The following is a 12,041-nucleotide window of genomic DNA, read 5'->3' on the forward strand; positions in this document are numbered from 1 at the left end:
ACAAACTATAATAGATTAACATATCACAAATTAACACTGTGTCCGAAATGACTCCCTAGTCATTATTCCCTACATTACTCACTATACAGTGCAGCATTATAGGAGACTGAAGTCAGGAGGGTATGGTGAACAATATAGGACACTATCTCATTCGGGTTTTTAAACAAACTGCGCGGTGCTTTATGGGTACACTACCTTTTGCGGTGCATAGTGGGGTTGGTTGAGCGCGCAGAAAATTGTCCACCATGTTTTCGGACACTTCTACAAAATGGTGTACAAATAGTGCACTATATAGTTAATAGGGCATAGTTTCGAACACAGCGTCACCCCCCGTCACCCCCACCCCCACCCCCGTCAAGCACTGAGCGTTCGTGCTCTGCCTGTATGAAAGTCAGTGTTTGACCCAGTTAAAGGTTCAAACTGATGAAAGTTAGTGATGTATGGTGAGGGTGATTATGAGTGAGAGGTCCCGCGTGTGTTTGGGAGTGAATCCGAAGCAGATCCGGAGTTTTTGAGCGGAGAGTTTCTCTACGATGTGTGTGAGCGCGGTTTCTGTTCAGGCGCAGGGAGGGGCGCCGTGTTTGGTGTCCTCGGCTTGGCGCTCTCCGGGTATTGTGTGGAGTTTATTTTGGTGACTTTTGTGTTTTTTGGTGATTTTTGTGATTAGTTTGTGGTTTCGGGGCGGGTTTGGGGAGCCGAGGGAGATCAGAACCGAGCAGAGATGAATCTGGAACTGCTCGGTGAGTCCCGCTTTGCTCCTTTTATTATGTGTTCATTTATTTGTCTGTATTTATCTTATTTTTTATGTAGCTGTGAATTTTTAATCTTAAGTTACAGCTCTGTCTCTCTTTATCTTCACCAATCCCTTCAATAAAGCAGCAGTGTCGTTGTGATCAGTCATTGATCTTATATTTCAGTATTGTCTGTATTTAACACACATTTATATTCTCTTATAAACATCTTATAAATCTCAAAATATCTGTGAGTCTCAGAACTGTCCTTATTTAGACTCTGACACTTCTATTACTGTTTTATTCACACAAAACATATGTTGTATTTCTCCGTCACTAATGACGTTGTTGTGAATAAAGTCAGAACTGTAATCCTTATGGACGCCCACTGCCCCAATAGAGTTGTGTTTTATAGCAGAATAATTTACTTATGACATTTATTTAGTTAAATAGGCACATATTAGCTCATTGTTTCAGTGTGGTTCTGTAACAGTTTTAGGATCTTGAAGTTTAACACATTTAAAGGTTAATATACGTTGTATGTTCTCTTTCAGAATCGTTTGGTCAGAACTATCCAGAGGTAAAGACTTGTGTTTATATATAAATATTTATAATATGTTGCTGAAGAAGTTAAGGGTATGATCATATGTGCTAATTGTGGTGATGTGTGTGTGCAGATGTAAGGGTGGCTGACAGTATAAGAGATATGATTTTATGCTGATAAGATTTGTTTTTGTTATTGATCCTTGGTGACCTCACTATCAGGAGGCAGATGGCACTCTGGACTGTATCAGCATGGCCCTGACCTGTACCTTTAATCGTTGGGGAACACTTCTGGCTGTCGGCTGTAATGACGGACGCATTGTGATCTGGGACTTTCTCACTCGAGGAATCGCCAAAATCATCAGCGCTCACATCCATCCCGTCTGCTCTCTCTGGTAGACTGCTGCTCTGTTTTCTTTTTCGTCTTATTTTACCTCTTTGTCCCTGTTTTACGCTGGGCCTGGGAGATAGGGGGATGTTTTAGTTTTGTCCTGATAAATTATTTGATGATGGTGTTTTTTGAATTCATAATGGTCCAGGCATAAGTGACAATATATGAATCATATTCATATCATTAAATGTTCAGTACAACTCAGAGATGAGTCAGTTTCACAGCTCGTCTGTGTCAAAATATTGTGATGTGTTTCATAAAAAAGTAATTTGATATTTTTGCCCCTTGCCCATGGCAAGCAGAGACTGTAAACAACATCTTATCTGTAGTATCTGCATAAAGTATGTATTCACTAGTAACATTTACTGGATTTATTTATTTAATTATTTATTTTGTCCAGTTGGAGCAGAGATGGACACAAATTGGTCAGCGCATCCACAGACAACATTGTGTCTCAGTGGGACGTTTTGACCGGAGACTGCGATCAGAGATTCCGGTTCCCGTCTCCAATCTTAAAGCTGCAATACCACCCCAGAGACGCGTACAGTCCATCCTGATTCTGTTTTTTGTTAAATATGGAAATTAATCTTTAAATACTGTGGTCTTTGAGTGCTGAATCCTCTTGAATTTATTCACAGCTGCTGCATGAGCTCAAATATGGACTCTGTGTTTGTTTTTTTTAATGTTTGTCTTTCAGAGATAAAGTTCTGGTGTGTCCCATGAAGTCTGCACCGGTTCTCCTCACTCTGTCAGACTCTAAGCATGTGGTTTTGCCGGTGGACGACGACTCTGACCTAAATGTCGTGGCGGCATTTGACCGGCGAGGAGATTATATCTACACAGGAAATGCCAAGGGAAAGGTCAGGAGAAAACAAACACACACAAACATATTCCCGTTTATGCTTAGCAGTGAAATCAATGATTGTAATTGTTATTTTGATGAACAAAAATATAAATGCAAGACTTTTGTTTTGCTCCAATTTTTCATGAGCTGACCTCACAGATTTTTTATTGTGGCCAACTTAAGGCACACCTGTGCAATAATCATGCTGTCTAATCATCTTCTTGATATGCCACACTTGCGAGGTGGATGGATTATCTTTGCAAAGCAGAAATGCTCACTAACACAGATTTAGATACATTTGTGAATGATATTTGAGAGAAAAAGGCCTTCTGTGTGCATAGAAAAAGTCTTGGATTTTTAAGGTCAACTCATGAAAAATGGGAGCAAAAACAAGTGTTGCGTTTTTATTTTTGTTCAGTATAATTCAATCCTACAAAATTATTGAAAATGTATCTTTATTAAACCCTGAAGTTTGTAACCTTCACCAACACATTTACAACACATTCATAACACCTTAATAACATCCTGAAATTAAACCAGATTCCACTGGACTGAGTAAGTCTTTCTTCGTCCCCTTTCTCAGATTTTGGTGCTGAAGACAGACACACAGGACCTGGTTGCCTCGTTTCGGGTGACAACAGGAACCAGTAACTCCACAGCTATCAAGTCCATTGAGTTTGCTCGCAAGGGCAGGTCAGGCCCATTTATTGTCCGGCTTCTGAGGGCCTTGATAAAAATCCTAATCTTTGATCTGAAAGTAAAGGGGGGCACATCTGTCTTGGTCCTGCCGGTTCAAACTGACTGTGCTCCTTATTTATTCCCTCAGCTGTTTCCTCATTAACACAGCAGACCGCATCATCAGAGTTTATGACGGCAGAGAGATTCTCACCTGTGGACGAGACGGAGAGCCAGAGCCCATGCAGAAGCTGCAGGACCTTGTCAACAGGTAAAACACCTGTACACTAACGGTGTAACGGTCAAGAGCAGGTTAACACACACCTGTACTGCACTAACATTTGATGTGGTGCCCCAGTAGGTGACTCTAACCCCACACCACACACAATGAGAGAAGTATTCCTTACTCTTCAGAATTAAACAAGTGGTTCTGGGTTATGTAAATGAGGTTCTCTTTTTATTTGTTTGCCTCTGCTCTTCTCATCATCACCCCCTGCTCCACCTGCAGGACCCCATGGAAGCGGTGCTGTTTCTCAGGAGATGGAGAGTACATTGTGGCCGGTTCTGCACGGCAGCATGCGCTGTACATCTGGGAGAAGAGCATCGGGAACCTTGTGAAAATTTTGCACGGAACACGAGGAGAACTCCTGCTGGATGTTGCGGTGAGGAGTGCTGTCTTAAACTCCAATGATACTGACTTCCCAAAAGAGCTGGGCATTTGAGCATGACAGGATACTGAGGTCATTTTGTGTGTGTGTGCGTTTTAGTGGCATCCAGTGCGGCCGATCATTGCCTCCATCTCCAGTGGAGTTGTCTCCATTTGGGCACAGAACCAAGTGGTGGGTAAAACACTTTCCTACAGACTATTACCTGTTTATTCCCTGTGTATCACCTGTTTTCACTAAATTAAACCGGCATATGAAATGAACTTAAACTGAATCATGGTGATATTTTCTGACTTGTTTCCAAAGCAGATGTAATAATGTCAAATGGTGCATAGATTCACACTACTAATGCAGACTGTTTTCCTTCTGGTCCTGTAGGAGAACTGGAGCGCCTTTGCCCCGGACTTTAAAGAACTGGATGAAAACGTGGAGTATGAGGAGAGAGAGTCCGAATTCGACATCGAAGACGAGGACAAGAGTGAACCTGAGCAGACAGGTCTCTATCTCTCTGTCTCCCTCTCTCTCACTCACACGCGCACACACACAGACACACACACAATACATATATATGTATAGTAAGGAAATAAGGGGGGGGAAAAAGTAAGGAAATTTTTGTGTGGTACATTATTTCTTTGTTGTAACAATGCTTCTTGGCAACAAATCTTATACCTGTGGAGAGCCTGTTAATTTCTGTTTTAAATGGTGCCACATTAGTAAGGAACACGCATTTGTGAGTTGAGCAGTAGAGTTGAGTATGTGAAAAATTTGCCAAATCCTCTCTGCCAATGCCAAACAGCTTATTTTGCTGTTGTTATTGACAGTTTTGAGCTTCTGATGCCCCCATGTGCTGCCTGTGAGCATGGGCCCTGCTACAGTGGTCAGTAGGTGTCTGCTCCAAGAATTGGCATGCCACGTTTGACTGGTCTGGATAGGGCCTGTGCAGTAATGCAACTTCAAGCTGGTGTTCCGCAAAAACAAGTTTGCGGCATTATTTGGAGTGAGCCCTAGTACCATCTCCAAATTGAAGGACAAGTTCCATATAACGGTGGATGTCAGAGACAGGCTGCAAATTGGGCGTCCCAAGAAGACGACACCCCAAGAAGCTCGTTTCCTCACCCTGTCAGCACTTGGGTACCGTAGGCCTGTCTTCTACAGATTTGCAGTCAAGGATTGCAGGACGAAATGGCCAATGGCTCTCTGCCCAGACAATCTGGAAAAGACTGCACGCAGCCAATCTCCTGTCTCATCGGGCTGTCAGGATGCCTGCCATGACTGCCCTTCACCGTCAGGCCGTTTTGCGCTGGTGTTGGCAAATGTGGCACATACTCAGCTCATCTCATCCCACAAATGCATATTCCTTACAAATGTGGCAATTAATAGGCTTTCCAACAGTATAAGATTTCTTACCAAGAAGTGTTGTTACAATGAAAAAAAACTTCCAAACACAAATTTCCTTACTTTTTTCTTACATTCCTGTGTGGCGGTCAAATCATTGAGAGTGACGTGAATTCGATGTGTCAGTCCTAGGTAACCGCTTTATTAGACAAGTGGAAAAAGTTCACCTTATTAAGAATTATTATTATTTATGATGGGAATCATGTTAATCGTGTGTTTAGGGGCGAATGCTGCTGAGGACGAGGAGGTGGATGTAACATCTGTAGATCCCATACCAGCGTTCTGCAGCAGGTCAGTGTTTTGGTTGGGGTAGGGGTAGTCTATCAAGAAATCAAATCAGCCCAAAAGTATTGCCCACAAATATCATCACAGACCACCCTCGGAGAAGGATGTATATCACAAAATATATAACAAAGACATTAGTCATGTCTATGCTGAATTTTGGTTGAACTATCACATTAAAAGCACACAGCACCACATAGAAAGTTAAATTATAACTACCTGTTCTGTTCAAATTCTTGCTGCTGATACTGGATCACGTGACTGTTGTCCCTGTGCTTCTGTGTCCCAGTGATGAGGAGCTGGAAGACTACAAGGCTTTGCTGTACTTGCCCATTGCTCCTGAGGTGGAGGACCCAGAGGAGAACCCATTCGGGCCACCGCCAGATGGTGGGGGTCAGAACCCCTCTGAGGATGGCTCCACCCACACCGTCACCGGAGACAAAAAACAGAGACAGCCGTCAGCTGACGGAGCGCCACCGAAGAAAAAGGCTCGGACCACCACCATTGAACTGCAGGGCGTCCCCAGCGACGGTCAGTAGCTTCAGTTTTGAGAGAATACATGTGGTGTGCACCGAGTAAAAACACCTGAAACATAAATCTATTTTACACTGAATTTTATGTTAAACTAACACTTAGCTTTCATCATATAGGGCCTTAAACCTACAGTTAATGTTGAGAATGTATCTTTTTTACTTGTGAACTGCTAGACTAGTCTCTTTTAAAGAGTAAATTTTTTATGTTCAACCCATTGTTGTGCATCCCCTCATTTAAGCACAAAAAAATTAAAATCAATATTTTGCCAAAATCCTCAACCACTGAAACATCCTCTCTCTCTCTCTGTCCTCACAGAAGTGCACCCTCTGCTGGGCGTGAAGGGCGACAGCAAGTCAAAGAAGAAGGCGGCAGGGCGTCCAAAGGGATCGAAAGGTAAAGAGAAAGATTCTCCATTTAGGCCCAAACTCTTTGGAGACAGAGAGAGGGAGAGAGACAGAGTGTTGGCTGTGGACGGGGCAGTGAAGGGCAGGCCGGAGGCTGTTCCAGCTCCAGGTAAGAACCCCCACCCCCACCCCGGCATCAGCCTTCAGTACCCTCGCTTGCCCTATTGAGGGAAATAGCCTGCTGTATTATGCTCAGCTTTAGAAGGGATCAGCCTGCAGTACCCTCACTCGCCTTTAGAGGGAACTAGTTTGCAGTACCCTTACTCGCTTTTAGAGGGAATCAGAATGCAGTACTCTTACTTTTAGAGCAGGTGTGTAAAATCAGATCCACGGAGGGCCTGTGTAGGTTATCTTTCAAGCCAGGTAGAATCCCCACACTACTGAAAGTCAAGATCTATTGATTAGATCCATTGATTAAAAAACGGTGGAATGAAGTGTGGCATTTAAACAGAATTTAAGCTTCACGTATTCACGTCTGGCTGCAGTTGTACAAGTATTATTATCTTTCAAGTGCTTTACTCTCTGGAACAGAGCGAAGCCAGGAAAGAACAAATAAAAAGCAGACACAGTAGACTCACTTTAGACTCACTGTAGACTCACTTCTTTTAATTTTTTTTCAGCAGCATCCATATTTCTTTAAGTTCTACCTCTTTTTTCATTACGTGATTAATTGAGAATAAATCTGACTTTAGAGGGGATCAGGCTGCGGTTCTCTTTCTTCTGAAAAGTAGTTTACCTCCTACATTTACGTTTACATTTACATTTATGCATTTGGCAGACGCTTTTATCCAAAGCGACTTACAAAAGAGGATCTAACATTCAAACTACAGCACAATTTATACAAAATAGTGCAATATGCCAGGAAGTAATAAGTGCATTTAAGAAAGACATTCAGTGCAAGAGATACTCTAGGAAGAGCTGGGTCTTCAAGGATTTCTTGAATGCGGAGAGGGTTTTTGTTGCTCTGATAGTGCTTGGAAGCTCATTGCACCAGCGTGGTACCAGAGATGAGAATAGCCTCTACTGACCTGTACGTGGGGTTGGTCGTGTTAGTTGGCGCTCCTTTGAGGAACGGAGAGGGCAGGCGCTAATGTATGGTTTTAAAAGTCGATTGAGGTAGATGGGAGCAGAACAAGTGAATACTCTGAAGGCCATCATTAGTGATTTAAATTTGATGCGAGCATCTAAGGGTAGCCAATGCAGCTCAACTAATAGGGGCGTGACATGTGCTCTTTTAGGCTTGTTGAAAACCAGGCGTGCTGCAGCATTCTGGATCATCTGTAGCGATCTCACAGCACAGGCCGGAAGACCTGTCAGGAGGGCGTTGCAATAATCTAGATGGGAGATTACTAATGTCTGAACAAGGAGCTTCTAACTCTAATGTTGGCATTTAGCCAGGACAGGTCTAGAGTCTGGTGCGGGGTGAGTCGAGGATAGAAAGTGTAGATGAACGGGGTTACTCTGGGCCAGTTAGTCCAGGCTTGTGCCGGTCAGTCCAGGATTAATCTTTCTGTTCGTGGATTGTCTGTTTGCAGCTTGTCCCTGTCCTTCCTGCTCCGCTCACTGTCCCTCACTCCTCTGTGTGTGTGTGTGTGTGTGTGTGTGTGTGTGTGTGTGTTTGTGCTTGCTGCTGTTGCTGCCAAAACAGAAGAATGTGTGTTTGTGTGCTTTCACAGAAGGTAAATAATTATTTGAATTATTTCTACTGGAGGGCTGTCTAGATCACCAGCATGGTGTGTTTTAACAGAGCTCTGAAATGGGGAACACAGATGTATTTTTTATGTATATCATCACCCTCTAATTAAAAATCTGTATCTCCATGTTTGTCTGGATTTTAAGTTTACTACATCATTTGAACACAGCAGTTGGCATTCACATTGTGTGTAAATTTCATGATGAATGGACTAATAGAAATGCTCCAAAATTACTCTGAATCAAATATTTTTCATTGACTTTTTTATTCAATTTTATTGAAGTGTTGCTGTTTTGGGAGACACTTTTTTTTTCATTTGGACAGCAATATGTTAATGCCACATTTTTGGTTCCCAATTTCCCTGTTAGCAGTTAGCTGCACTCCCCCTGTCACACATGACGCTCCCAAGTTGAGGATAAGCAAATACTTCCTCCAGGACATATGTTGTACAACACTGCCTCTTTTTGCAGCATCACCGGTGAGCACCGACTGCCCAGGTCCATCACATCAGCTCACAAGAGGCCACATGGTGAAGGGAGGGAGGGGGCAGTACCAGTACCACCCAACAGAGAGAGTGAGGCCTGTTGTTCAATTTAGAACTTGGACCACAATCATCCGATGATAGGGTCAGCAATGTGAGTGCAGGGCCACTTGGGAGACCCAGAATTTGAGTTTGAGGTCAGGAGGAGACACAGTCAAAATTCTTTAATATCAGAGTGCTGTTGTTTTCACAGGGAAATTAACTGAGGCAAGTTCTCACAAAGTACAGCATTGATAGCGACAACAACAACAGGCAAACAATACATTTATTTAAAATGCATTGTGTGTGTGTGTGTGTAAATAACACTATGATATTTTTGCAGGAAACCTGGTGACCTCGTACAAACAGCATGACGTTCAGGGTTTGGACTGATTCAGTAAATCCACAGTGCCCCCTAATGTGCAGAGGCAAATGAATTCTATAGAGACTGCAAGTGAAAGTGTCTCAGGCAGGAAACGTCATTTTGGATTAGTCTCTTTCTGATCCCAGACCAGTTGAACGGATTATTTCCTCCTGGAGCAGCTGCAGTGTTTCTCAGAGAGGGAGAGACTTTTTGGAGGAGATGAGAAAAGACTAGACAGCATTTGTCTCTCTTCCAGTTCTCTTTCTCTCACCGCTGAATAGTGTGTAGTTTTTTTGTTTGTTTGTTTTTGTTGTTTTTTGTTTGTTTGTTTTTTGATGCTCTTGTCAATTTTCATGTGGTTTTTCATTGATATTAAACGGCTATGTGTTTTTGCGAGGTGACATTTGCCCTTTTTGGTTATTCCAGTTTGAAGACTGTGTAGATTTATCTATTGGCCAGCCAGGTAAAAAACTTTGGAATAAAAAGGTCCCACAACTCCTCTGTAAAGTCACATGTACATTCCAACTTATTTATAAAGTGCATAACATGTTATCAGTAATCCCTTCATCTCCAGACTATTCCATAACTGCCGTCTTTTAACATTTTTACATCTAAGGCAGGTGTTTCTGATAAATTGTCCAGTGAGTGTCAGAAGAAGAGTGTTTCTGATAACGTGGCCAGTGTAAAGCTTTCGTTATTTCATACTTGAGTGGATGCTGTAATAGCGTGCCTCCGCCGATAGGGGTCGGTAGACGCACGGCAATCAAGCTGTGGTGAGGAGAGGCTGTCATTCGTCTCCATTTTGCAGCGCTTCACTGTTGGATTCCATTTTGTGCTTCTCTGTTTCCTTCAGTGTGTTTTGGTGTGAATCATGACCCTCAGAACGGTCTGGGCGCAATTTAACAGCAGATTTAACAGCACTGGTGAGATATTGAGAGATTCGGGTGAGTTTTGTGGGCTTATGTGATTCTGGGTGAAACTGAGAAGACCAAACACCCATCTTTTTCCGCCAGAAAGCTTGCAAGCTGTGTTCTGATTGGCCAGAGTTCACAATTAGCCCCGCCCTGCTTTAGGATTAACTTGTGTTTGAAAGAGCAGAATTGCTAGCCAATCAGAGTAGAAGGGTGTGGCCTGAGGAAATTTAGGAATTGTTTGAATTAAATAATGAGGTGTAGTGATTTAATTTCAAATTTCCATTACACAGGAATCACTCATCCAGTAAAAACAGCATGCTGTTATGCATATTATTTTGTACTTTCAAGAAAAGACTTTGATCTAAAAAAATATAAACATTCTTAGCCAAATTGCATTCATGAGGCATATTCAGACTCTTATCATTGGACAGATGTGGCTAATTTTAAATGTTTTGGTCTAGTTTGACTAAATATTGTTGTATTATACTAATATTTCCAAGTGTCAAGTATCCCGTCTCTATATGCCATGCACTTTTAAAGAAGACTGAGCTTAAGCACAATTAGTGCATAACACAATTATTAATTAGTAATTGATATTATTATATATTAAAAAACACTGAGCAAGACCAATCAGAGCGCACATTTCTATTTATAGATGTTCATTCTTTTTTTTTTTTTCAATCCTTTTATTCAAAGCAAGTGACGCATGGTGTGGAGTGACGTGGCAAAGAGAGAGGAGTGGGAAAAAAAGGCGAGAGGGTGAGAGATTTAGGGAAGAGTGAGTGGAGAGGAAAGGGAGAACAGAAAAGGGAGGGAGGAGAAAGGAATGGAAGAAAGCAACAAAAATGAAGACAAAGCAAGGAAAGCAAGCAAGAAAGTAAAGAATAAGAAAGGGATATAAAAATAGAAGAAAGGTGGAGAAAACACAATTTCTTTTCGTTTTTATTTTTATTTGTATTAAGCGCGTGTGCCTCCAGAGGCTCGTGCTTCACACAGGACCGGGCAGGTGCGGGAGGAAATAAAACATTTCATGTTTATTAAAGAAATATTCATGTCTGAGCAGACAGGTATTTCACAGACAGGATTAACTCCATTAGCTTAAAACCATAAGTCAGGATTGTCTAATTGAAATGCAATATATTTTACATCACATGAGGAGCACTTGGGGACTAATTTAGTTTTAATTTATTTACAATTATCTTCTTGTATTTATAGTTGCAGATAATTTTCAAATCAGGATGGTTTTCTCTGTGGTGTCTGAGCGGGTTTAGGCAAGATCCTCTATTGGTTGGGACTACAGGCACTGCACTAACTAGGTTAGATTAACTACCAACATCTTTAGCACCAGAGCACCAGAGGAATCCGCCAATCATGCTCTGGTTTACACTGTAACGGAAAAAAACATTCTTCCTGTGGTTTCAAGGTAATTCACTAAGTGCGAATGTGCACTAAATGTGTGTGTGTGTGTGTAAAGGTGAGTTTGTGCTTTGATCCAAACTAAATGCAAAGCTCTAATAGTCATGGTGTATGTGATACTATATACATATCATAAAGTCATAATATTGTTTTTACTCATGAATAATATATAGATAATATAAAACTATTCATAAACAGAATTCTCCTTAGCTTTCCACCAATTAATCATGTTTAAGTATTCAAGCTAACTGAGAAATTCTGTTTTATGAAAAACCTCCTGGAGGAAAAAGCATATTTATTAAATGTTTATCATCAATATATCAAATAAATATATTTACTGAAATGGAATGACAATTCAGCTCATGTACAATTACACACACAAGATTTGGTCTGCAAACACCCCATAATATAAACCCCAACCCAGCTTAATTTATCAGGAAAATAATAATAATAATAATTAATAATGACTTCTGTTTACCGTTTTTCTTGCGAAACTGAATAATTTCCACGAGAACAACAGAAACAACACTGAAGTGGCGTTCAGGCTCACTCACTGAGTACAGCCTATAGTGAGATATGGTGTTTTTGTTTTGTTTCGTTTTTATAACAAATGATACATTTTTAAAAATTGTTTCATGACACTGATTGTGATCACGAGAAAATAGTTGCA

At 41.4% G+C, this 12,041-nt stretch overlaps 1 protein-coding gene across 11 annotated transcripts; it reads left to right on the forward strand.

The window, feature by feature from the left end:
• Positions 1–384: 384 nt before the first annotated feature.
• rbbp5 (retinoblastoma binding protein 5) lies at positions 385–9,414 on the forward strand. Of its 11 annotated transcripts, none has more exons than XR_010802611.1 (15): positions 385–740; positions 1,286–1,311; positions 1,497–1,669; positions 2,066–2,206; positions 2,363–2,525; positions 3,093–3,202; positions 3,336–3,455; positions 3,693–3,846; positions 3,952–4,023; positions 4,228–4,345; positions 5,466–5,535; positions 5,816–6,057; positions 6,376–6,573; positions 8,526–8,835; positions 9,021–9,414. XR_010802611.1 is itself a non-coding variant. In XM_066670743.1 (15 exons), the coding sequence occupies exons 1-14, from the start codon at positions 722–724 to the stop codon at positions 8,777–8,779; spliced, it is 1,860 nt and encodes a 619-aa protein (XP_066526840.1). In that variant the 5' UTR covers positions 385–721; the 3' UTR covers positions 8,780–8,792; positions 9,021–9,414. The 11 variants fall into 11 exon arrangements, 10 of the variants coding, with proteins under 10 accessions (XP_066526840.1, XP_066526839.1, XP_066526842.1 ...); XM_066670743.1 differs by having other exon boundaries at positions 8,526–8,792; XM_066670746.1 differs by having other exon boundaries at positions 386–740; positions 8,526–8,635.
• Positions 9,415–12,041: the final 2,627 nt, after the last annotated feature.

This window comes from Hoplias malabaricus, chromosome 5, assembly GCF_029633855.1.
Source record: "Hoplias malabaricus isolate fHopMal1 chromosome 5, fHopMal1.hap1, whole genome shotgun sequence".
NCBI classification, from domain to species: domain Eukaryota; kingdom Metazoa; phylum Chordata; class Actinopteri; order Characiformes; family Erythrinidae; genus Hoplias; species Hoplias malabaricus.